Below are 26,937 nucleotides of genomic sequence, written 5' to 3'. Positions count from 1 at the left end.
GTCCACTGCAGTGCCCCCTAGGGTGCCCAGTTGGTGTCCTGGCATGTCAGGGGGACCAGTGCACTAGGAATCCTGGCTCCTCCCATGACCGAATGGCTTGGATTTGGTCGTTTCTGAGATGGGCGCCCTTAGTTTCCATTATGGCAGAAAATCGGGGACGACCATTTCTAAGGACGACCATCTCTAAGGTCGAACTAAATGTTGAGATTTGGGCATCTCCGACCGTATTATCGAAATGAAAGATGGATGCCCATCTTGTTTCGATAATATGGGTTTCCACGCCCCTATGCGGGGACGTCCTGCGAGGACGTCCTCAGGAAAACTTGGGTGCCCCGTTCGATTATGCCCCTCCATGCCATACTTAGTATTGCTATTTGAATATTTTTACTGCTGTAATTGTCTATTGTTTATGTTTGATTTATTCCTAATGTACACCACCTTGAGTAAATTCCTTCAAAAAGGTAGTAAATAAATCCTAATAAATATTCAAATTCTGGTTTCACCTCAGTAACACAAAATTTGTCTACTGATAGTTAACGTGAAGCAATATAATCCTGCAAATACGCAACTCGGAAACTATGCAGCAAGCAAAGCTTGTGGACAACAGATCTGCAATATTTCCAGTTATTATTGAGGGTAGTCAGGAAGCAGAAATAAGGGACTATTTATAGGGAATTCAGGAACCTGACTCTCAGGATCTCTGCTCTCCCCAGCTTGCAGACACAGATGGCTATTAAGGAAAGCACAGGCTTGCTGTCTATACTAATTTTTTTGTGACACAACTCCCACATCTTGGGGACACACTGGTTGAAAAACACTGCTCTATATAAATGAATCTTTCAAAACATCATGTAATATAATATTTCAATTTCAAAATAGTTGTTTTCTACTGCTGTCTCTTTCCCCTCAGCATGTGTATTTTTATACTATTTCCTTTGCTTTCAACTTGTCTATTCCTTGTTGTTCTTTTCTTCTCTCTCTCGCTTGCTGTCTTTTGCCTATGTTAGATATATTCTCTCTCTTCAATGTCACATCATTATTTAATTTACTTAAAATATGAATGTCATGCCAAATGACAAAGATAATATTGACATAATAAATACATAAAACACAATAACCTTAAAACAAATACACAATACAAAAAAGCAAGAAAACAAAATCACCAACTCAGGAAATATGCAAAAGTACAATCATGCACTAAAAATCAGGTCAGACCTAGTGTGGAGCAACTGGGGTATTGCTTTGGACACAGTATTTCTGAAGATGCCAACCTCTGGTAAATATTGATCTTCAAAAAATATTTTCAAACCTTCAATTGTAAGGAAGAGGAAGGGAAAAAAGCATATTAAGCAGGTCCCTTAGATTGTAAGCCCTTTGGGACAGGGAATTAACTACTGTGGAGTGGAGGAGTAACCTAGTGATTAGAGTACCAGGCTACACAGGAGGAATCCCAGTTTAAGTTCCCCTGCTGCTCCCTGTAATGTTGGGCAACTCTATATTGCCCAGGTACAAAAATTGAATGTCAAGACCTCTGGGAACAGGGAAATATCTAGTGCACCTGAATGCAATTCAACTTGAGGTACCACTGAAAAAAAATGTGTAAGCTAAATCAAAATAAATAAATTAAACTTGTTACAAAACTTGCCTTGAGCTTAAACTCTGAAAGGCAGGTAATCAAATCAAAAGCCAATCCACATTCTTCCCTGTGAGTGTCTCACCACTGCCTTACTGTTTTATTATTCCTTCCTCTCTTTTTGCCCCATACTCTCTCCTTATCCCCTCCTCCCCCCTCCAATGTGTCTTTTTTTTTTTCTTCCCTTGGACTCCCTCAGTCCTTGCCTTGGATGCCTCCTGTCCAAGACTCCCCTTCTCTCTATTCCATTCGCTCTCCTAAACTATCTTTGCCTCATGATCCAGAGACCTTTTTTGTTCTTTTTGTTATATTTTGCTTATTTGAATTGCATTAGGTGTTTTTTTTTTGTTTCCGTTATTTGTTTGCTTTTCTGAACTTTAGGTGTCAAATTCTAGTCATCCTCTCCCCCAGGATGGCCTTACTTTCTATCTCTGTCTGCCTCCTCCCCACCTTCTAGAGGAGATTTCATGCCCCTCCCTAGAGCCCTGGAAAGGGGTTGGCTGTTAAATACTGTAAGTAGGAGGGGTGGCTTCATGGGTAGAAAAGTTGAACGTGCACATATACTGTGACATGTTGCATTTCCATTTCCTTTCCTGTTATTAATGTATCTGTAAACCCATATGCATTTGTGAGTGTTTTGATGTGTCTTTGTGCCTATATGGACAGATAAATTGACACAGATGGAGCCTCCCTAACAGTCACTATTGCTTGACTTGAACACGCTCAAAAACGACAGAAATGAGATGAAAGAAAGAACAGTAATTCGGAGACAAGGAAAGGGGGAGAAAGACAGCTGATAGGAGAACAAGCCAAGAAAAGGAATGAGAAGAGACTTAAAAAAGCAGTCATCCAAAGAACAATATATGGGAAAAATTATTTTGGCAAATGGCAATAAAAAATAGATGTTCAATTTAGCTATCTGAGTATCAAACTTTTGACAATATTAATATATTAATCGTACACTTTCTAAAATGTATACGCTGCTACTGTTCGACAACTCCCGACTAGCTGAAATGCACCAAATGGTTTTCAGATCACATTATTTTAGAAGAGGGAGAACCCGATTCTTGCAATTTTATTTATTTATTTGACTCCTCCCCCCTTCCCGAACTCAGCAATGCAGAGTCGGGCTGCCGGCTATGAAACAGGTCACGCATGATAATGATGCTAAGCCGCCGCTGCCGCCTGTCTCTCGTGATTTACAGGGACCATAGCTGCAGAGTTCCAAAGAGAAGAGCTCGGACTCATTACTTCACACATCCAGAGGTTCCGCCTCTGCCTCCTGTTGCTTAGTTACGCCGGAAGAGAGCGGACTTTTATTTATTTATTTTTTTGTAAGGCTTTCTCAATAAAGCGCGCGCACGCGCGCTCCTGCGTTGGTTGTCTCGTCTCAGCTTTGGCGTTCTGATTGGCTCTCTCCGTGACGCCCACCTGCGCGTTCTCCTCCGCCTCAGCGCTCGTGCCCCTGTGTGCTTTCCCGGCCCCGCCTCCTCCTCTCTTTCCCTTCACTCGGCAATCGCGTCCCCGCGCGCTTTCCCGGTCCCGCCTCCTCCTCATTCCCTTCGCTCGGCGCTCTCGCCCTCGCTCGCGCCGCAGTAGCGGTTTAAGGATGTGAAGATGGCGGAGCTGCAGATGCTGCTAGAGGAGGAGATTCCGGGCGGGCGGCGGGCCTTGCTCGACAGCTTCACGAACCTAGAGAGGGTGGCCGACTACTGCGAGAACAACTACATCCAGGTGGGAAGAGGTTGCGGCCTTTGGGCCCCTTGCAAGCCCCCCCTCCCCCCCGGTGTAGAGATGCGAGCGCTGCTTGGAGAGGATGGAAAGGGAGCGGGTATCCGCTCGGGTGCGAGCCGAGCCAGGCTGTGCAAGGGAATGGGGCAAGATGTGATTCACGGGGGTGTTGGAATATGTAATGCTCATAAGTTTGCAAGTAACAAATATAATCCGCGAATCCATGCTTCGCTCACCGGACGAGATGGGCTTTCCCCCTTTCTGTTCTATTCTGCTGAATCAAATGAGGTGAAGAGTCTGTTATTAATAATTCTGGAACTGTTTTGCACATGGTATAGGTTATTCCTTGGTTATTTTCTCGCTGCGTGAAGTGAAGGATTTCTAATACTAAACGGTGTTCGGAGTTGAAAAACAGCTTCTTTTTGTGTATGGTAAGGAAGGGGGAAAGCCAGCGTAGATTTCTTATTGCATGAATTAGTGGCATGTGGACTTTTAAAATTCGGTAGCAGGTGAATACGGTATGGTTTGTAAAGCATTTGTCAGACGTAATAGTGTATTTATCGATTTCTGTAAAAACAGATTTTAATGCTTTAAAAAAACTTCAAATGTGAAGTTCGTGAAATATTGGTCCAGCTAGATATGCACAGATATGCATGGTTTGAGTTTGGAATGCTGTTTTTCCTCCTTGGTTTAATTAATCAATTAAATACTGCTCAGATTGCTGAGGGATGTGTCCATGAATTATCGCACATTTGAGTTCTATTATACCACTTTCCTTGTGACTTTGTTAAATTTTGCAGTGGGACTTGGGACACCCTGCTGCTACTCCTTTGCCTTAGAGGAAAAACAGGTCAACGCAGAATGCTCCCGTGAAATTTTGGTTGAATATTGAATTAGGTTTGTACTATCAATATAATTGTTCTTTTTGTATGTTCTTTCTGTTATTGCATTTGGATGGCTTGTGAGAGTGCTGATAGTTTCGAGATCCAATTTTTTGATTGAAATCTGGAAGGATAAGGGGGTGAGAGCAGCCAAATCATGTAGAATGAGGTGGTTTTACTAAACTGTGAGATGATGATTATTGTAGGTGGGTGATTCTGAAGGCTTTCAGTGCAGGCAATCCATTACTGTGCTTGCAGGCATGAGATTTTTGTGAAATGTGTGTGCTTTGCTCTTGGAGCAGAATCATTGTACCTAAATGAAATTCCAGCAATATATATGGAAAGAATCATGCAGTGGTGATAACACACTACAAGCAGTGTTCAGAAGTTCTTATGCTAATCACACTTGCGCTGCTTTTAAGTTGTTTTTCTCTTTAAAGTCCATCAGATATTTGGTAATGAGAGAGAGAAAAGACCATTGATTCACAATTGAACAATATTAAGGCGGCATCAGAAAAAACTTAAGTGAGGCCTTTCTAAAAATATGACAAGCAAATCCAATCACGGAAAAGAGTATATAAGTGCTTAAAATAAATATTAGCTTTCAAAATTGTGCTTTTTGTAGATCAAGATTGTTTGGTGTTATGAAGCATAAGCATCTTTGTTATATAGCACAGGGATGAAAATATGTTTAGAAAAAAGTTCCAGTCAAACATTCAGGATCCAGAGACTTTTTTTCCCCCTTTTGTTTTGCTTATTTTAATTGCATGGTGGGTGTTTTTTGTTTCCATTATTTGTTTGCTTTTCTTAACTTTAGGTGACAAATTCTAGGCACCTATGGGAATAGGTTCTGGGATAAATACATCCTTTAACAGGGATTGAAAGATGTATTATATGTGCTTGTGTTTTATTTTTATAGTAAGGTAAAAGAATTTGAGAAATTATTTAGTAAAGCTGTACAGTTTTCATCTGCTCTGTTCGCTGTATGTAATTAGGTTAATTGTAGTAACTTTTTTTTTTTTTTAAATATTTTAAACCCTCAGATTAAGGCAATGAACTAGATGGAAGAGGTTTTTCTTTTAGTGATGCAGGAATCAGGGTTACAAAGTGTTTAGGGCTTTTAAGATTTTGGGGGCAGATTTATCTCCCTCAGATTTAAGGAAATGGGCAGAGGGGTGGACTAGGGGCTTTGGAGAAGAGATCAAAGTATAACTGTTGCATAGGGGCTTTGGAGTGCCGATCACAGTATAATTCTTGCATGGTCTTATCAAGCCACCTGCAGGATCTTTGTTGTGTGCTTATTTCCTCATCCAGAAGGGGGTAGGGCATCATATTCAGTGCTTTTTGAAAATTAGACTCCATCTCTCCTGCAACTTTTTCTATTTGCTGATTGGACAATTTTGGAAAAACAAATGTCATGTGTTTCTTTTGGAGAAGAAAGTAAGGGGCCCTTTTACCAAAGCTTAGAGCTAATGGATATTAGCGCATGCTAAATGTCGCGTGTCCTAGTTTATAACCTATGGCCATGTGGCACTTAGTGTACACTAATGTCCGTTAGTAAAAGGACCCCTTTGTTGTTACCTTCATCCACACAGTGTTGGACTCTTTTGTAGGAAATGATGGTATTGGAACATCACAGGGTGGAATGGTCCCATCCACCAAGAGGCTTAAATATCAGAAAGTGTGGGAACCAGTTTTGTTGGCGATGCCACATAGAGCCAGAAGTTGAGTGATAAACTACTTTGTTTTTGCCACTGTAATGTGGTGAGACTGTTGTGGTATCCGGATTTGGTGTAAGGAACCCCCACCGAGTCCAGAGTCTGTTTTATCTTTGGGCAGGGGGGATTATTGTATTAAAACAATCCTCATTATATAGCAGTTGGAATGGTTATTGGATTTTAATGTTAATAAAAATAATACAAAAAAACCCCCCTGAGATTAAACTGAATGACCTACATAATTGGTGAGGTTTCGAGCAAATGTTTCACAATATGTAGTGAAGGTTATTTTTAATTCATTAAAGAATGATTTTTGAAAGAAACAAGGAGTGAGGAACATAACCATATTGACATGGGAAAGGAAGGCGAGGCAATGTATCTTGCTTATTTGCCCTTTTTCTTCTCCCTGCATTGATGAATTTAGGGTATGATGCTAAGGGTTAACTTGAAATTCTCCTTGTTGAAAATGCATATATGTTTAAAACCATAAAGATTACGTTGGACTAATATTTCATACCATTTGCTATTGTTTACACATTGTATATAGTTTTGCAAATATTTGCTGGCTGCTTAGATAGTTCATATGAGGGTCCCACCTTAAAGGTTTCTTGTGAAGGTACCTTGAGTAAGAACAAGAAATTAGTGTGTTTGGTCCAGTGGTTTCCTCCAGCTTAGTCTGAACTATCCTCTGTTTGGCTGTGGCTCCACAAATCTTCAGTATACAACTACTTTTCAATTCAATTCTTGTATACCACTAATATCCCCTTTGCAGGGTTCAGTTCGGTTTTTATTCTAGGTGAGACAAAAGCAGGTAGTGTTAGTGTGAGGTATGAGAAACATTAGAGACCATTGGTGTAATGCATGAGACTAAAAACATTAAAGGAAAAGATAATAGATGATACTAGGAAGTAGAAGTCCTGTTGGATTATTATATAGCAGTCTTTGGTAAGAGAAAGGTCTTTAGCCTCTTCCTGAAGTTGAGGTAGCTGTTTTCTGTTCTGATGAGAATAGGTAGAAAGTTCCATGTTTTGACTCCAAGTATGGGGAATAGAGAGCTGAAAATCTTCTGATTTCGAATTGTCTTTTGAAATGGTGATGCTTTCAGTCTGTTAGACTGGACCAGATATAGCAAAGTAGTCTTAGCAGTTCAGAGGTGAAGCCCTGTAAGATTTGAAAAACTAAGGGGTTTTTTACTAAAGATTAGCTCGAGTTATTTGCAGCAGGCCCCCATTTTATTCCAGTGGGCCCTGCTGCAGATAACTCGAGCTAATCTTTAGTAAAAGACCCCCTAAACAAGCAGCTTTGAACCTGGGTCTTTCTGCTGTGGAATCTAGTACAGTTTGTTTAGATTGAAACACTAGGTATATCTATTCATTCTGTATATTGGTCTTGCAGCTGTATTCTGTATGATTTGCAGTTTTTTTCTGATATTGACACATATTACCAAGAAATAGAATGTTACAGTAATCCAAGTGAGGTAGGATGAACATTGAGAGTTTTTGCTCCTGATTTTTCTCTGTTTGATCCCAGCTTTTGAAGTAGTGGGTCTTGATATAGTCCATGTCTTATTGCTCTGTGTAACAGCGGCCAGTGGATATTGCCAAAAAGTAATGGCTGAAATTCCTTTTCTTTACCTGCCCCCCCCCCCTTTTTATTCCATGCCCCTTCCCTCCAAGACACTGAAGGCTGTTTCTGCACTGTTAGATTACTAGTCTCAGCTGGCCTGAGAATCAATCCTGGTACTGAGCCACCAGATCAGACCTAGAATCTGCTTAATTTGGTTTAAAAATCTAATTGTAAACATGGAATACATCTTTATTAAAGGTTTGGGGACAAATCTGCAAGCAGGTTTTTAGCTCTTGTAATATAGAATTAATTACCCTCAAAATTGATCCTAACAGTAGTCTTAAATCTTAGACATACTAACATAGTAAATGTCTGCAGATAGATCTACACGGTCCATCCAGTCTGTCCAACAAAGTGGCTAGAGTTGAGTATGGCATTCTGCACAGGTTCCACTTCTTCATGATTTAACACGGGTATACTTAGGGACTCATTTACGAAAAAGAAAAATGTTTAAAAAGTGGCATAAAGCAGCATTTGGACATTTTGCTTGCCAAAACATACAAATCGCTATTTTTAAAACCTATTTTGGAGACACTTATCTGCATTTTGTTTGCAGTGTGCTCATATCACAAGGGGGCATGTTGGGGGCGGGATTAGGACGTTCCTAACACTTGGACATTTTTCTGTTATAAAGGAACAATACAAAAATGACCAGGACTAAAACTCAGACGTTTTGAGCTAGACCTGTTTTAATAGCTAAGCCATAAAAAAATTGCCCTAAATGACCAGATGACCACTGGAGGAATAAAGGAATGACCCCCCCCTTACTCCTCCAGTGGTCACTGAACCCCTCCCACCCCCCAGAGATATGAAAGAAACAGTACATACCAGCCTCTGACAGCTTTAGATGTTATGGCCAGTTGTATTAGAGTAGTAAGGAGGTCCCTGGAGTAGCCTAGTGCTCAATGCAGTGCACTGTGGATAAAGGGACCCAGGCCCATAATCCACTCTTACTCTTGTGGTGGAAAGTGTCAGCTCCCCGAAACGCATCAAAAACCTACTGTACCTACATATAGGTTAACATCTGCAGCCACAAGGGCTATTATAGTGGTGTATAGTTGGGTTCAGTAGGGTTTTGGAAGGCTCCCCATACAATATAAGGGGGTAACGGTGAGATGTGTACATGGGAGCTTTTATGTGAAGCCCACTGCAGTGCCCCTTAGGGTGCCCCCTGCTCTGCTGGGATGTTTGTGTTGCCAGTCTACTAAGAATACTGGCTCCTTCTACTTCCCAATGGCTTGATTTTGTGTGTTTTTCACTTTGACTTTTTTTTTTTATTTTTTAAATGGATCAAAAAGACTAAAGCACAGAGCACAAAAACATCTAGCAAGTATCCATTTTTGAAAAAAGATAGATGTTTTGCTGTTTTGAAAATCGCTATATTCGCTTTTTGGACGTTTTGAGCAAAGTGTCCAAAGTTGGACTAAGCCATCATATCGAAAATGCCCCTCCATATCTATCTCTCCCTGTCAATTTTGGGGCACAGACTATAGATTGCCTGGCACTGGTCCTATTTCCCAACCTCTAAATCTGCCATCAAAGCTCACTCCAGTTTTGAGGTCATTTAAGTTTTACTTTAATTGGATTCCATCTTTTTTTCTATGTAGTGTTCCTCTGTGTGCCATCACAGTTTTTTGTCTTCAACAACTTCCCCTGGGAGGGCATTCCAGGCATCTGCCACTCTTTCTGTGGAAAAAGTATTTCCTGACATTGCTTCTAAGTCTTCCAACTTATAACCTCAACTCATGGCCTCTAGTTCTACCACTTCCTTGACTCTGAAAAAGATAAGGTTGCATATTAATACCATCTTCTTTCCTTTAGTGTATACATATTGAGGTTTTCAAGTCTCTTGTCATATGTCTTTTGGCATGAGCCCCTTATCATTTTTATCGCCATCTTCTGAACTGCCTCAAGTTTCTTGATGTCCTTGGCGAGATACAGCCTCCAAAATTGATCACAATACTCCAGATGAGGCTCACCAATGACTTGTACAAAGGCTTTTCATCTTCTGGATATGCCTCTCTATGTGCCTAGCATCCTTTTGGCTATAGCCACCACCTTGTCACATTGTCCTCTGACACTATCACCTTAAGGTTCTTCTCCCTTTCTTTGCTTATCAGCCTCTCAGCCCCTTGCAAATATGACCCTTTTTTGGGTTTCTACACTCCATATGCATCATTCTTCACTTATTTTGCATTACATTTTAACTGCCAAACATTAGACCATTCTAATCTGTTGTCCACTACTCTGGGGTGTCATAGTGTTCTTGATGAGTATGATTCAGTGCAGTGAGTTTTATCTAATTTTACTGTATATTAGTTTATTTGCCCAGCATTTTTGTTTAATATGTACCACAGATGAGTAATCTTTAAGGCATGTGGTGCTATTTTTGTGGTGACTAACAAGAGCTCTTGTCAAGTAGATTGTCCCTTATTCAGTGTTGTATGTTTGTATGTATTCTGTAGTCATGCCCTCTAATCAGAATGTAGGGCAGTTGGGTTTGCTGGAACCTTGAAATCTCAGAAGTTACACAGGGTTGCCTCTGGTTAAATGCTGGAGCAGAGAAGCATGGTACAGGAAGATAGTTTTCATCAAAGGGAAGTGTTCTCTGGTATGATCCACTGTTAATCATAAGCAAATATGCATGCACAGAGGAGGAGGGAGAACCGGAGAACCCCCATCACTTTCTTCTATTGTCCATTAAACAAATGGATGGTTTTATATAACATAGGTTGCTATAGAACCTTGCACTGTTGGATATGCCCCATGATTAAAGAGACTCAAATCCTTTATTTTGAGCTTTGTGTGTGAAATGCTGTGTGCTTCCGATAGCATTCTGTTCGGTAGCTAGTTGTGTTCTACTATGTCTTCCTTTTTTCATTAGAAATTTATACATTCCGTTCAGATAAACACATGGATATTGGAAATACAGCCCTATGAACATTTATCCAAAAAAAAAAAAAAGAATACTAGGAAAAGAATTATAGCTCTCAGTTAGACCACATAGGCCACGAATCAGGAAACAGTGCAAGGATTATTTCGCCACAATAATATAGCCCGGAGTTGGTCAGAGAATCTAACTGCCACAGCCAACAATATAGCATTACTCAATCAGATGCTATTAAAATAGCTACCCCCATTTTTTAAAGGTTGTTCTGTAGGTGTGGGAGATTGGAAGAGTTTATTAAAATCTTAAGTCCATTTTGGTGCCGAAACAGGTCCAAATTCCTTTTTCAGCTGGAACTGAAACTGTGTGCAGCCCCCACTTCATCCTGACTCATCCTGCCCCTGACCAAAAAGAGCCCTTCTTGAGGCTGCCCACCCACCTGGCAGCAGCCTACTCTTGGGCCTACCTTGTCGTCGGTGAGTAGTGGATGCAGGATTGTCCCCATCCGCGTGACTGCCTCCAAGTCAAATGGCTTCAGGGACCTCTGGCGGCAATCTCGCAAGCCATTTTGACTTGGAGGCCTCCATTCACAGGGGTTAGTGAGAACACTCCTGAGTCCACTACACACCAACTACAAGGTAGGCCCAGGATGGGTCCGTGAGCATGCTCTTTTTGGCCGGGGAGTAGGGGCTGTTGGGGCAGTTTTGCTTTCCATTTCTGCTTAAAGCAGGGCTCTAGGCCCTTTTACTAAAGTGCAGTAAGTTCTAAGGAATTGTAGACAGCTGGAGAGAAAGTGGTTAAAAGTGCAGATATTAGAGGAGTGGAGAGTCATGAGATATTATAAAGAACAATTGGAATCAGCTGAGAGGAAGTACTATACAGCTAGGATTGCTGAAGCTTCACAATCCTCTAAAGAATTGTTTTAGATTGGTTAAATATTTGACAACTTTGCCGTTTAAACAACCAGATATAGATGTTAGAGCTCAAGATTTTGCATCGTTTTCCAGGGTAAAATTTCAAAGATTATAGATAAAATTCCTGTGATCCAGCAGCACGAGATTGATGAATTAATTTTTAAACAAGGAGTAGAAGTTGAAGGTGTCCCTGGTGATCATTATTGGGATTCTTTTCTTCCAGTTACTAATCTTCAAATGCAAGAATATATAAAAAGATTTGGCAGGGGCAATTTTCTACTTGATGCACGTTCAGCATGGTTATTTAAAGACCTGCCTGATTCTTTGGTTAGATGGTTAACTCATATGATCTCTCTATATAAAAGGCAACACCAATGTTCTATGAAGCCTCCAGCCGGAAGTGTGAAGGGGGCGAGATATCCGGTTTCCCTATGAGTGTCTGCCCCGCCCTCTCTGTAACACAGTCAGTGAAGGAAAACAGCAGAGCACAAAATCAAATCGCTGGCTCTGTAACAGTGAAGGACTCAGAGGTGGGGAGGAGAGAGAGGCCAGAGGGCAGGGACACACACACTCCCACATGCACACAGAAGAAAACATTGCTAGCCCCCGTTTCATTTGCATCAGAAACGGGGCTTTTTTTACTAGTGAATCAATAATTATAAACAGGAACCTTTTCAGAATAGAGGGGGAAACTTAATTTGGCCCCACTGCTAAAGAATTCTAACTTAGACATGAGTGTAGTAACTACTGCCAGTTTGCCAATTTGACAACAGTAACAAAAATAGTGGAAGCCATAGTGGCTGAATTACTTTAGGATTACTTGGAGTGTCCAAGGAGATTTAATAGACAGGAGTGGAAGTGAGCCTCTCTAGTCCACAGTAAGCAAGGAAGCCAATTTGGTTAATCTCTCTCTGTTTCCACTCCCCTGCGCAGCCGTCATCTCTAGTACACTCAAACCAAGCAAACTTATGAGCTGCTACATCCACATTGTCGTTCTTTATTCTTGGTCCATCTGTAACAAGTCTTAAAGCTATTTCAGTTGGATAGGCAGTGCCTTAAAAGGCGGAGGACAAAAGATTTTTGTTTTAACTTATTGGACAGCTTTTTAATTTGTTTCGAAAGCTTCCCATATGTAGATATAAATATCATGAAATAACAATTGACTATCACTTAAACAGCTTAAAAAATTATTATAGCTGTTAAAACAGCAATTTTAAACTGTATTTTGTGCTCATTTTTCTACACTAAAACTAAATAAATACACTGTTTCACAAGTCTTGTGCCATGGCACTGGACGACAAAATAAAACCCCTATGGAAAGGGTCATTTCCCTTACGATGGGTGGAATCGGAAATAAAATATTTAGTGATTTATCTAACTAAAGACTTAGTATCATTGTATAAGGTCAATGTCACCCTGCTTTTGGAATTGACAAGAAGTAAGCTAGCGCTGTGGGGGGGATCTCCCATTGACGATTTGGGGACGGATAGCCCTATTTAACATGATTCTTGCCCCAAAGTGGCTATATGTGTTTCAACAACTCCCCCTATATTTAAAAGGTAGAGAAGAAAAGATCTTAGCGAAACTCCTACAGACATACCTATGGCGGGGCAAAAAGCCAAGACTACCTTTGGATATTGTAGCGTCTCCCCGAGATGGAGGAGGAATGGGCTTACTAAATATTAGATCCCTCACAATAGCATGCGCAATGCGCCATATAAACGATTGGTACCGGGGTTCTTCAGATTTTTCTCTAACGGCAATAGAAACGATTATCTTCCCAGACGTCCACTTTAGTCATCTTTTACATTCCGGAGGCAAGCTACTGTCACAGGCCTTCCGGGAGACATCCGTTATTGCAATCTCTCCGGGCCTCCTGGCGCTGGATATGCAAAAAAACATCACTTTTCCGCAGCCATCTCTCCTTGGCTTTCCATATGTAACAACCCAGGGTTTCCCTCAGGACAGGGACAGAGCATTTTTAGCAACTGGGCAAAGAAAGGAATGGTATACATAGCTCATGTAGTCACAGTGGAGGGTAAAATGCACACATACGAGAAACTACAAAAACTATATGACATCCCACAGGGGCACGTGTTTGAATATTTTCAATTAAAACATTATTTCCTTGTCATCAAGCAGATGAAGCCATTACGTATGGGTTATGTCCATCAACCAGCAGGGGAGATAGAGAGCACTCAAACTTTCACAGTGCCCTCTTGGCCAGCTAGCTCCACTGCCTCTTCAGTATTCTCTATCTCCCTTAGCAGGGTGGCTGCAGCTTGTTCGAGCTCCAGAAAAATCTGCCGGGAGGTGGTTCCTGGCTTGCCAGTTGTTAACCGGGGTGTTGGAGGCTATAGCAGCTTCACTTTAAAGGCACATAGGTTAGCCCTTTCCCTGCCTTACCCATACCTCTGTGGATGTGGACATATTGCCTTGTTTTCCCTGTCCTTACCCACCAACAGTGGATGCAGGCATATAGGTTCGCCCTTTCCCTGCCTTTCCCACTTATCTGAGCCTCCGGAGTCTTCAATACCTCTGCTTTCCTCACAGCTTAAAAAAAAAATAAAAAAAAAGTCGCGTCGTGTTTTTAAACACAGAGACGCTGGAACAGAGGTTTTTGACCTGATTTTCAGCAGGATCGTAGTTGTACACTAGATCCTTTGAGGTAAGAGTGTTTTCCAACTCCTCCGGGGTGGGCCCGCGATCGGGGCGATTTTGGTGCGAAACCGCCATTTTGGATTTTACCGCCGTTTTTCGGCGATGGCTGCGGACAATGTAAAGCGCTGTTCCACTTGTGGCAAGCACAAATCAGCAGCAGGGCTCTGTAAATCGTGCTGTATTGGAGTAGGAGCCGGTCCGAGCATGGCGAGCGATGTTTCTTCCCGCTCTGAGCTGGCAGCGGGCGCCATTTTGCTTACACCGCATGGCGCGGCCTCCGTGGACACGGAGAGACCTGAGCCGGGTGGGGCACCTCGAGATGAGGTTATTTCAGGAGTGACTAGCACCGGACAGGATTTGGGTGCCCAGGGTGAGATTTTCTCCCCGGATTTTGTGCTTTTGCTGCATAAAGCATACATGATGAAAAGAGCCCTTCCTCAAGGGTCGCCTGAGGCTCCTCTGATTGCCCCCCCCCCCCCCCCCGATGGATTCTGGCCTGGGACTGCCCAGTGAGGCTTTTTTCCCGGATGCTTGGCCTAAAGATAAGCGCAGAAGGGTTAATTCCCCTTCAGATTGTGGTGCACCTTTTCCCCCCCCCGTGGTCGGGGTGTGAGGATTCGGAGAACTCTGACAGACGTTCTTGGTCTGAGGAACCAGAGTCAGGTGCGGATTTACCACAGGATCTGGATGATCCCTCCGCGGTGAGGATTTTCCACCGTGGTGAGCTGCCAGCGCTTATTTCAGATACCCTGCAGGCCCTCTCGATTGAAGATCCTGACAGTGGCATGGCCTCCTCGGGTAATCCCAGGATGGCTAGTACCAAGAAAGCTGCTCGGGCCTTCCCTTTGCATGACTCCATCCTAGAGCTTATTTCGGCTCAGTGGGCTGACCCCGAGGGACCTTTGAGAGTTTCCAGGGCTATGGGGCAGTTATACCCTCTGCGTGAGGGACATATGGCTCGTTTTCAAATGCCTACAGTGGATGCCCTAGTCACTGCGGTGACAAAGAGAACTACCCTCCCTGTTGAAGGAGGTGTTGCCCTGAAGGATGTTCAAGACCGTAGGCTGGAAACAGCGTTGAAACGGTCCTTTGAAATTGCAGGCCTCACTGTTCGGGCGTCTGCATGCAGCTGTTATGCTGTGAGAGCCTGCCTAGCTTGGCTGCAACAGGCAGTGGCTCAGCCCGGAGATGGAGCGGAGCCCTTCTTGGATGTGGCTCCGCGGATGGAGGTGGCCTTGTCCTTTCTGGCTGATGCCCTTTATGACCTTGTCAGAGCTTCGGCTAAACAAATGGCAGTAGCAGTGGCGGCTCACCGTCGTCTGTGGCTACGACACTGGGCAGCGGACATGGCCTCTAAGCAAAGGTTGGTGAAGTTGCCTTTTCAAGGACTTCTCCTATTTGGTGAGGAGTTAGAGAAAATTGTGAAAGGCCTGGGTGATCCAAAACCCAGCGCTTGCCCGAAGATAGGCAGAGGCCTCCCTCTAAGGGCCAGGCGGTCCACTCCTCGTACAGACCTCGCTTCCGTGAAGCTAGAAGGTACCGCCCGGGGCGTTCTGCTGGGTTCACTTCACGTGCCCGTGGTCAGCAGAGGAACTCCTTTCGCTCGGACAAGCGTTCCGCAGCTGGTGGCTCAAGACCAGGAGTTCAGGGGCGACCCTCTCAATGATGGTGCGCTGGCCCTCTCCTCGATGCCTGTCATCGGAGGACGGCTTTCCCTCTTTGTCGAGGAGTGGGCCAAGATTTCCTCAGATCAGTGGGTTCTGGACCTGATCAGAGATGGATACAGAATAGAATTCAATGCCCCAGTAAGAGACGTGTTTGTGGAGTCCCGATGCGGTTCTGCCGTCAAACGGGCGGCGGTGGAGGTCTGATTCAGTTAGGGGCAGTGACCCCGGTGCCTCCCGCCGAGCAAGGCTGTGGCCGATACTCCATCTACTTTGTGGTGCCGCGAAAAGGTGGGTCTTTTCGCCCTATTCTGGACTTAAAAGAAGTGAACAAGTCCCTGAGAGTGCGGCATTTCCACATGGAATCCCTGCGCTCCGTCATTGTGGCGGTTCAGCCAGGAGAGTTTCTCACGTCTCTAGACCTGAAAGAAGCTTACTTGCACATACCGATTTGGCCCCCGCACCAGAAGTTTCTGAGGTTTGCGGTGTTGGGAAAACATTTCCAGTTCAGGGCCTTGCCTTTTGGCCTCGCCACAGCTCCCCGAACCTTTTCGAAGGTAATGGTGGTAGTAGCTGCTTTTCTCAGGCGAGAAGGTATCAGGGTTCACCCGTACCTAGACGACTGGCTCATCAGAGCAGACTCTGCAACAGTGAGCTTACAAGCTACAGCCAGAGTGGTCTCAGTACTGCAATCTCTAGGCTGGGTCGTCAATATGGCCAAAAGTCACCTGTCCCCTTCACAATCTCTAGAGTTTTTGGGGGCCAGGTTCGACACAGTCTCGGGCTATGTGTTCCTACCCGAGCTAAGGCGGTGCAAGCTTCAGAATCAGGTCCGTCTGCTCCTGAGGATGCCCCGCCCGCGAGCTTGGGACATTGTCCAGCTGCTGGGATCGATGACAGCCACGATGGAAGTGGTACCCTGGGCGAGAGCGCACCTGAGACCTCTACAGCATTCCCTACTCCAGAGATGGTCTCCTATTTCTTAGGATTACCAATGCAGACTTACTTGGCTCCCTGCGGCCCGTCTCAGCATGGAGTGGTGGCTCTCGGACAGCATGCTGCGGCGAGGAATGCCGCTGACGCTCTCCATTTGGTGCCTAGTGGTAACAGATGCCAGCCTGAAGGGCTGGGGCGCACACTGCAAGGGGAAGCATGCCCAGGGTCTATGGACACCCGAGGAGTCGGAGTGGTCCATCAACCGCCTAGAGTTGAAAGCGGTGTTTCAGGTGCTTCTAGCCTTTCAAGTGACCCTGGAAGGATTGGCTGTCAGAGTGATGTCTGACAACACGACAACGGTGGCCTATATAAATCGACAAGGCGGAACAAGGTGCAGAGCACTAGCCGCGCAGGCCGAACTGATTTGCCACTGGGCCGAGCTGCATCTTCAGTGTCTGTCGGCAGCTCATATTGCAGGTCAGAGCAATGTGCAGGCCGATTATCTGAGCAGGCATCAGATCGATCCAGCAGAATGGAATCTGGCAGACGAAGTATTCCTGCAGATCTGTGCCAAATGGGGCAAGCCCGTGATGGATCTAATGGCGACAAGTGCCAATACCAAAGTCCCGTGCTTCTTCAGCAGACGGAGAGATCCTCGCTCGGCGGGGTTGGATGCCTTGGCTCAACCCTGGCCTCCAGGTCTACTTTATGTGTTTCCCCCATGGCCCTTGATAGGGCGCCTGCTCTTGCGGATTCGGCTGCACCCAGGAGAAGTGGTCCTCATCGCCCCGGATTGGCCAAGGAGACCTTGGTATGCAGACCTCCGACAGATGCTCCTGGAGGCTCCTCTGCCGTTACCTCTGGTACCGAACCTGTTGACTCAGGGACCGGTAGCCATGGAGGACGCCGGCCGCTTTGGTCTTACGGCATGGCTATTGAGAGGGCGCAATTGAGGGATAAAGGTTATTCCAATAAAGTTATTTCCACTCTCCTGCAAGCCTGCAAGCGGTCCACTTCCGTGGCTTATGCCAGGATTTGGTGCCTGTTTGAGTCTTGGTGTGCTTCCAGAGCCATTGTTCCAATGCGGGCTCCTGTCTCGCCGATTCTGGACTTTTTGCAGGAAGGTGTACAAAAAGGCTTGGCCTATAATTCCCTGCGGGTGCAGGTGGCAGCGTTGGCCTCCCTTCGTGGTAAGGTGGAAGGCATGTCTTTGGCTGCTCACCCAGATGTGGCACAGTTTCTTAGAGGGGTGCTTCGGCTCCGACCTCCAGTGCGAGCACCCTGTCCAGCTTGGAACCTGGGGCTAGTTTTGAAAACCCTGCAGGCATCTCCTTTTGAGCCGCTTCGGCGAGCATCGGAGAAAGACTTGACACTGAAGGCCGTTTTTCTGGTGGCCATTACCTCGGCGAGACGGGTGTCAGAGCTCCAGGCGCTGTCCTGTAGAGACCCATTTCTGCAATTTTCAGAGTCCGGAGTCACGGTTCGGACCGTGCCTTCCTTTATGCCTAAGGTGGTTTCAGCCTTTCACTTAAACCAGCCTATTTTCTTGCCCTCTTTTTCAGAGGAAGAGTTTCTAGAATCTTTTGGGCAGCTGCACCTTTTGGACTCTGCTGCAGTATCTGCGAGTTACTAACTCTTTCAGGACTTCTGATCATCTGTTTGTTTTGCTATCTGGTTCTCGCAGAGGGTCTCCAGCGTCTAAAGCCACTATTGCCCGCTGGCTCAAAGAAACTATCTTTTCAGCTTATCTGCTGGCCGGCAGGGTTCCGCCTGTAGCCTTTAAGGCGCATTCTACTAGAGCGATTTCTTCCTCTTGGGCTGAAACTGGAGCACTCTCTCTTCAAGAGATATGCAGTGCAGCAACATGGGCTTCTAAGCTCTCCTTTGCCCGACATTACAGGCTGGATGTGGCTGCCAGGAGGGATGCGCGTTTTGGTGCACAAGTGCTAGCGCGTGGTGTGGCTTGTTCCCACCCTATCTAGGGATTGCTTTGTTACATCCCATACGTAATGGCTTCATCTGCTTGATGACAAGGAAGGGAAAATTAGGTTCTTAGCTTGGTAATTTTCTTTCCTTTAGTCATAGCAGATGAAGCCATGAGCCCTCCCTGTATGATTGTCTGTATGCTGTGAATCTGTTTTTCAGGTTCTGTTCTAATTTCCTGAAGTTCCTTCCTTGGGAGAAAGTTGGAAAACAATCTTCAGGATTCATGTTCAGTTTAAATTTAGGAGGATGTGTTCATTCCCTCCAGCATGTTTTTTTTGGAGGATGTGTTGATTCTCTCCAGGAGGCGCGTGTGTTCCCCTCCAGTTCTATAAATAGGAGGATGAGTTGATTCTCTCCAGGAGGCGCGTGTGTTCCCCTCCAGTTCTATAAATAGGAGGATGAGTTCATTCCCTCCAGTGTGTTGGGAGGATGTGTGATTCCCTCCAGGAGGCGGGTGTGTTCCCCTCCACTTATACAATAAGGAGGATGAGTTTATTCCCTCCAGGAGGATGTGCATTCCCTCCTTTATGAGTTCATGCCCTTGTGATGGGCCATCGTTCGCTGTGAGGAAAGCTCTTGTGATTCCCATTGCGGTTTGCCATACTGCTTTGGAAGCTTCAAATACTGAAGAGGCAGTGGAGCTAGCTGGCCAAGAGGGCACTGTGAAAGTTTGAGTGCTCTCTATCTCCCCTGCTGGTTGATGGACATAACCCCTACGTAATGGCTTCATCTGCTATGACTAAAGGAAAGAAAATTACCAAGGTAAGAACCTAATTTTCCCTTTTCCATGTGGTTTCCATGTATAAAATGAGCTTTACATTCAGAAGTAACTTTTCCCCCTCAGTTCTATGGTATTTTCCTACTTTTTATCAATTTTTGTATATCCTTGTAGTTAGAACCCTTTTTTTTTTGTAATTTATTCTTTGATACTACTGTGTACGAGAAATATTGATTGTGGAGAGACATAAACAGTTACCCAACACCAATATCTCAAGTTTTTCACAATATCAGTTAATCTGATAGAACTCCTGTTTTGACTACAAATTCTTTATATATGAGTTCTCATGAATAGGTTGGCAAGTTTTGGAGGATTGTTGCACTATTCATACTATTTCATGGCTGCATGTTGTCTCCTTGCTCAATCCAATGTCGTTTATCTTGTTTAAGGTATTAAACTTTTCTATATCAAGTCTGTACCAGAGCTGTACACACTTCATGTACCCTATCTTGATGGATGTCTCCTTCAGCTCTCTGTAGAGTACAGTCATTTCCAGTGTATCTGGAAGTTTGTTCTTGGGAACTGCATGTTCCTCTGTTTCTAATTGGTTATATATATACAACTTTGTTTTGTGAAATGAAGCATCATGACACGTAAAATATTTTTCTCCGAGGACAAGCAGGCTGCTTGTTCTCACTGATGGGTGACGTCCGCGGCAGCCCCTCCAATCGGAATCTTCACTAGCAAAAGCCTTTGCTAGCCCTCGCGCGCCGATGTGCACCGCGCATGCGCGGCCGTCTTCCCGCCCGAAACCGGCTTGAGCCGGCCAGTCTTCTTTTCTTCGCGCTCGGTACGGTTGTGTTTTACCGTTCGTGCCCCGGAAAGTCGACCTCGCGCGTCGTTTTTCGACATTTTTCTGTGAGAAATCCAGAAATCATTTGGACTAGCCACTTTCGGTTTTTCCTTCCTCTACTTCGAGTTTTTTCGCCCCGTTAAGTTTTCTTTCGTCGTCGGGGTAGGCCTTACTTAGGCCCCGGTCGAAATTTCCCTTTTTTCTGTGCCAAATTTCGTCATTTCGTCTTTCGATTTCGCCGGCGTGATTTTTCCGCCCATGACATCGAAGCCTTCCAGCGGCTTCAAGAAGTGCACCCAGTGCGCCCGGGTAATCTCGCTCACTGACAGGCACGCGTCGTGTCTTCAGTGTCTGGGGGCTGGGCACCGCCCTCAGGCCTGTAGTCTGTGTTCCCTTTTGCAAAGATGGACTCAGGTAGCGAGGTTAGCCCAGTGGAACATTTTGTTCTCGGGCTCTTCGTCGGCATCGGCACCGGGGGTATCGAGTGCATCGACGTCTTCAGCGTCCAGACCTTCAATCTCGGCGGCCAGTGCATCGAGGCATCGGCCCTCTGCATCGGCGCCGAGACATCGGATAGCTGCATCGACGTCGGTGGTACCGGGACCTCGTCTGCTGATGTCGTCGGACGGTGGTGCTTCGTCTGGAGTGCAGGTGAGGGCTGTCCATTCCCCTGCTGGTGGCGGTGAGCCTTCGGGTGGGTCTCCCCCTACCCTGAGGGCTCCTGCGGTACAGCCCCCCCGAGACCGACCCTCTTCGGTCTCGGCCCCGAGGAAGCGACGGCTGGATTCTACGTCCTCCTCGTCGGTACCGGGAAGCTCCGGTGACATGCTTCGTCCCAAGAAGTTGAAGAAGCATCGTCACCGGTCCCCTTCCCATGTCGGTACCGAGAGCTCTGGGTCGCCGAAGGAGTAGGCACCCAGCAGGCATCGGCGCCGAGAGGACCGCTCACCCTCTGTTCAGGAGGTGTCGATGCGCTCCACTCTGGACAGCCCGGAACAGCCTCCACGCCCGGAACAGGTTCTGACGTCGACGCCTGCATCGACCTCCATGCCTTTCTCTGCAGCCGCTCTGAACGAGAGCCTCCGGGCCGTCCTCCCAGAGATTCTGGGAGAGCTGTTGCGCCCTACCCCTCCGGTACCGGCGGTGCTTGCGCCACCGGTACCGTCGAGCGTGGTGCCGGCTGGCCCATCGCCCGAGGTGAGGTCTCCGGCGTCGGTGCCGCGTGCGGTGCCGGCTGCTGTCGCCTCCCAGGAAGGCTCCCCGACTACGTCGGCGGAGGGAGCTTCGCCGATGCGGGCGAGGGAGTCTACCTCTCGACGCCCCCATCATGGACGTGGCTCCACGGAGTCGAGTCGGGCACGGTTGCAGACACAGGTCCGTGAACTTGTGTCTGACACCGAGGGTGAGGCCTCGTGGGAAGAGGAAGAGGACCCCAGATATTTCTCTGACGAGGAGTCTGAGGGTCTTCCTTCCGATCCCACTCCCTCTCCTGAAAGACAGCTTTCTCCTCCCGAGAGTCTGTCTTTCGCTTCCTTTGTCCGGGAGATGTCTACGGCCATCCTCTTCCCGGTGGTTGTGGAGGACGAGCCCAGGGCTGAAATGTTTGAGCTCCTGGACTATCCTTCTCCACCTAAGGAAGCGTCCACTGTTCCCTTGCACCATGTCCTAAAAAAGACATTGCTTGGGAACTGGACCAAGCCTTTAACTAATCCCCACATCCCCAAGAAGATCGAGTCCCAGTACCGGATCCATGGGGACCCAGATCTGATGCGCACCCAGTTGCCTCATGATTCTGGAGTTGTGGATCTGGCCCTAAAGAAGGCTAAGAGTTCTAGGGAGCATGCTTCGGCGCCCCCGGGCAAGGACTCTAGAACCTTAGACTCCTTTGAGAGGAAGGCCTACCATTCTTCTATGCTCGTGGCCAAAATTCAGTCTTACCAGCTCTACACGAGCATACACATGCGGAACAATGTACGGCAGTTGGCGGGCTTGGTTGATGCGCTCCCCCCTGAGCAAGCCAAGCCATTTCAGGAGGTGGTCAGGCAGCTGAAGGCGTGCAGAAAATTCCTGGCCAGAGGGGTGTATGACACCTTTGATGTTGCGTCCAGGGCCGCTGCTCAAGGTGTGGTGATGCGCAGGCTCTCATGGCTGCGTGCCTCCGACCTGGAGAATAGAATCCAGCAGCGGATTGCGGACTCGCCTTGCCGTGCGGATAACATTTTTGGAGAGAAAGTCGAACAGGTGGTAGAGCAGCTCCACCAGCGGGACACCGCATTCGACAAGTTCTCCCGCCGGCAGCCTTCAGCCTCTACCTCTACAGGTAGAAGATTTTTTGGGGGAAGGAAGACTGTTCCCTACTCTTCTGGCAAGCGTAGGTACAATCCTCCTTCTTGACAGCCTGCGGCCCAGGCTAAGCCCCAGCGCGCTCGCTCTCGTCAGCAGCGTGCGCCTCAGCAAGGCCCCTCGGCTCCCCAGCAAAAGCAAGGGACGAGCTTTTGACTGGCTCCAGCAGAGCATAGCCGACATCCAAGTGTCAGTGCCGGGCGACCTGCCAGTCGGAGGGAGGTTGAAAGCTTTTCACCAAAGGTGGCCTCTCATAACCTCCGATCAGTGGGTTCTCCAAATAGTCCGGCAAGGATACACCCTCAATTTGACCTCGAAACCTCCAAATTGTCCACCGGGAGCTCAGTCTTACAGCTTCCAGCACAAGCAGGTACTTGCAGAGGAACTCTCCGCCCTTCTCAGCGCCAATGCGGTCGAGCCCGTGCCATCAGGGCAAGAAGGGCTGGGATTCTATTCCAGGTACTTCCTTGTGGAAAAGAAAACAGGGGGGATGCGTCCCATCCTAGACCTAAGGGCCCTGAACAAATATCTGGTCAAAGAAAAGTTCAGGATGCTTTCCCTGGGCACCCTACTTCCCATGATTCAGGAAAACGACTGGCTATGCTCTCTGGACTTGAAGGATGCCTACACACACATCCCGATACTGCCAGCTCACAGACAGTATCTGCGATTTCAGCTGGTCACACGTCACTTCCAGTACTGTGTGCTACCCTTTGGGCTCGCCTCTGCGCCCAGGGTGTTCACAAAGTGCTTGGCTGTAGTAGCAGCAGCACTTCGCAGGCTGTGGGTGCACGTGTTCCCATATCTCGACGATTGGCTGGTGAAGAACACGTCCGAGGCAGGAGCCCTGCAGTCCATGCAGATGACTATTCGCCTCCTGGAGCTACTGGGGTTTGTGATAAATTACCCAAAGTCCCATCTTCTCCCGACGCAGAGACTCGAATTCATAGGAGCTCTGCTGGATTCTCGGACGGCTCGCGCCTATCTCCCAGAGGCGAGAGCCAACAACTTGTTGTCCCTCGTCTCGCGGGTGCGAGCGTCCCAGCAGATCACAGCTCGGCAGATGTTGAGATTGCTGGGCCACATGGCCTCCACAGTTCATGTGACTCCCATGGCCCGCCTTCACATGAGATCTGCTCAATGGACCCTAGCTTCCCAGTGGTTTCAGGCTGCTGGGGATCTAGAAGACGTGATCCACCTGTCCACGAGTTTTCTCGAATCCCTGTATTGGTGGACGATTTGGTCCAATTTGACTCTGGGACGTCCCTTCCAAATTCCTCTGCCACAAAAAGTGCTGACCACGGATGCGTCTCTCCTGGGATGGGGAGCTCATGTCGATGGGCTTCACACCCAAGGAAGCTGGTCCCTCCAGGAACGCGATCTACAGATCAATCTTCTGGAGTTACGAGCGATCTGGAACGCTCTGAAGGCTTTCAGAGATCGGCTGTCCCACCAAATTATCCAAATTCAGACAGACAACCAGGTTGCCATGTACTACGTCAACAAGCAGGGGGGCACCGGATCTCGCCCCCTGTGTCAGGAAGCCGTCAGCATGTGGCTCTGGGCTCGCCGGCACTGCATGGTGCTCCAAGCCACATATCTGGCAGGCGTAAACAACAGTCTGGCCGACAGACTGAGCAGGATTATGCAACCTCACGAGTGGTCGCTCAACTCCCTGAGTGGTGCGCCAGATCTTCCAAGCGTGGGGCACCCCCTTGGTGGATCTTTTCGCATCTCGAGCCAACCACAAAGTCCCTCAGTTCTGTTCCAGGCTTCAGGCCCTCGGCAGACTGGCATCGGATGCCTTCCTCCTGGATTGGGGGGAGGGTCTGCTGTATGCTTATCCTCCCATTCCTCTGGTGGGGAAGACTTTGTTGAAACTCAAGCAAGACCGAGGCACCATGATTCTGATTGCTCCTTTTTGGCCGCGTCAGATCTGGTTCCCTCTTCTTCTGGAGTTGTCCTCCGAAGAACCCTGGAGATTGGAGTGTTTTCCGACCCTCATCACGCAGGACGAAGGGGCGCTTCTGCATCCCAACCTCCGGTCCCTGGCTCTCACGGCCTGGATGTTGAGAGCGTAGACTTTGCCTCTTTGGGTCTGTCAGAGGGTGTCTCCCGCATCTTGCTTGCTTCCAGGAAAGATTCCACTAAGAGGAGTTACTTCTTTCTATGGCGGAGGTTTGCCGTCTGGTGTGACAGCAAGGCCCTAGATCCTCGCTCTTGTCCTACACAGACCCTGCTTGAATACCTTCTGCACTTGTCTGAGTCTGGTCTCAAGACCAACTCTGTAAGAGTTCATCTTAGTGCAATCAGTGCATACCATTACCATGTGGAAGGTAAGCCGATCTCAGGACAGCCTTTAGTTGTTCGCTTCATGAGAGGTTTGCTTTTGTCAAAGCCCCCTGTCAAGCCTCCTACAGTGTCATGGGATCTCAATGTCGTTCTCACCCAGCTGATGAAACCTCCTTTTGAGCCACTGAACTCCTGCCATCTGAAGTACTTGACCTGGAAGGTCATTTTCTTGGTGGCAGTTACTTCAGCTCGTAGAGTCAGTGAGCTTCAGGCCCTGGTAGCCCAGGCTCCTTACACCAAATTTCATCATAACAGAGTAGTCCTCCGCACTCACCCTAAGTTCCTGCCAAAGGTTGTGTCGGAGTACCATCTGAACCAGTCAATTGTCTTGCCAACATTCTTTCCCCGTCCTCATTCCTGCCCTGCTGAACGTCAGCTGCACACATTGGACTGCAAGAGAGCATTGGCCTTCTATCTGGAGCGGACACAGCCCAACAGACAGTCCGCCCAATTGTTTGTTTCTTTTGATCCCAACAGGAGGGGAGTGGCTGTAGGGAAACGCACCATATCCAATTGGCTAGCAGATTGCATTTCCTTCACTTACGCCCAGGCGGGGCTGGCTCTTGAGGGTCATGTCACGGCTCATAATGTTAGAGCCATGGCTGCGTCGGTAGCCCACCTGAAGGCAGCCTCTATTGAAGAAATTTGCAAAGCTGCGACGTGGTCATCTGTCCACACATTCACATCTCATTACTGCCTGCAGCAGGATACCCGACGCGACAGTCGGTTCGGGCAGTCAGTTCTTCAGAACCTGTTTGGGCTTTAGGATCCAACTCCACCCCCCGAGGGCCCTGTTTGTTCTGTTCCAGGCTCTACTCTCAGTTAGTTGGTAAATTTTTTAGGTCAATCTCAGTTATGTCCTCGCCGTTGCGAGGCCCAATTGACCATGTTTGTTGTTTTGAGTGAGCCTGGGGGCTAGGGATACCCCATCAGTGAGAACAAGCAGCCTGCTTGTCCTCGGAGAAAGCGAATGCTACATACCTGTAGAAGGTATTCTCCGAGGACAGCAGGCTGATTGTTCTCACAAACCCGCCCGCCTCCCCTTTGGAGTTGAGTCTTCCCTTGTCTTTGTCTTGCTACACATGAGACTGGCCGGCTCAAGCCGGTTTCGGGCGGGAAGACGGCCGCGCATGCGCGGTGCGCATCGGCGCGCGAGGGCTAGCAAAGGCTTTTGCTAGTGAAGATTCCGATTGGAGGGGCTGCCGCGGACGTCACCCATCAGTGAGAACAATCAGCCTGCTGTCCTCGGAGAATACCTTCTACAGGTATGTAGCATTCGTTTTATTTTTGTTAGTAAGTTTGAGATTGCTCCTTTCTTTTTATAATATAAATATTCACTCGTGACTTGTTCTTAAAAGTATGAAAATGTTTTTTTGAGCCTTTAGTATGCTAATTTCAGTTCACCTTCAAGATTACTGAAAAACTTGCTGAAGTATTAATCTGTGGTGTGACTTGTACATTTCTTACCATTTTACACTGATTTTTATTTGTTTATAAAAAGAATATTTAAGTTCAAGAAGAAGTTTCTGCTAGGTCTTCTGTGCTAAAGGCTATTAAGATGACATTTACTTCGGAAAGGTAATGTCATTCTGCCAAAGGCTTAATGCTGTCATTCCTAAAGAAGAATTTTGGCTGTGCCCAGACTGAATATTTGTTGTCTTGGAAAATGTAATTCTCAAGGGAATTTTTGGATTTAGCTCATGCCTTTTCTTTTCAGTAGTTCAAAATGACCACATTTACTACATCTTGTGTATATTTACCCACCTCTTGACCTACACAAGGCATCTAACAAAGTAGATGCTTGTCTTAAAAGGTTTATGCCTGATTAGTTTGTAATGTGTTATTGCTTGCCATCTATACCAGACCGGTTCAGACTAATGGGTTGTGTCCATCTACCAGCGGATCACAAAACTCAGTTGTTGTTTTGTTTCCTCTTCATGGTCCTAGATGGCTGTGGTTCAGAGGGCGGCCCTGTTGCTGGAACTTGTACCTTTGCGTTTCGGAGGTCTTAGTCTGCCATTTCCAAAGTGGGGG

At 46.8% G+C, this 26,937-nt stretch overlaps 1 protein-coding gene across 4 annotated transcripts in view; it reads left to right on the top strand.

The window, feature by feature from the left end:
• The first annotated feature begins 3,206 nt into the window (after nt 1-3,206).
• ABI2 (abl interactor 2) overlaps nt 3,207-26,937 on the top strand; it is a 304,672-nt gene continuing 280,941 nt past the window's right edge. For all 4 annotated transcript variants that reach the window (XR_003942794.1, XM_030209247.1, XM_030209246.1 and 1 more), the window contains exon 1: nt 3,207-3,367. Coding sequence is in view for 3 of the 4 variants with exons in the window: in XM_030209247.1 (XP_030065107.1) it covers nt 3,251-3,367 (117 nt within the window). In the remaining variant the exon portion in view is untranslated. The remainder of the gene's footprint in view (nt 3,368-26,937) is intronic.

This window comes from Microcaecilia unicolor, chromosome 7 (assembly GCF_901765095.1).
Source record: "Microcaecilia unicolor chromosome 7, aMicUni1.1, whole genome shotgun sequence".
Classification (NCBI taxonomy): Eukaryota; Metazoa; Chordata; class Amphibia; order Gymnophiona; family Siphonopidae; genus Microcaecilia; species Microcaecilia unicolor.
Note: the sequence above shows the minus strand (reverse complement) of the source record. Positions and strands in the feature narration are given on the sequence as shown.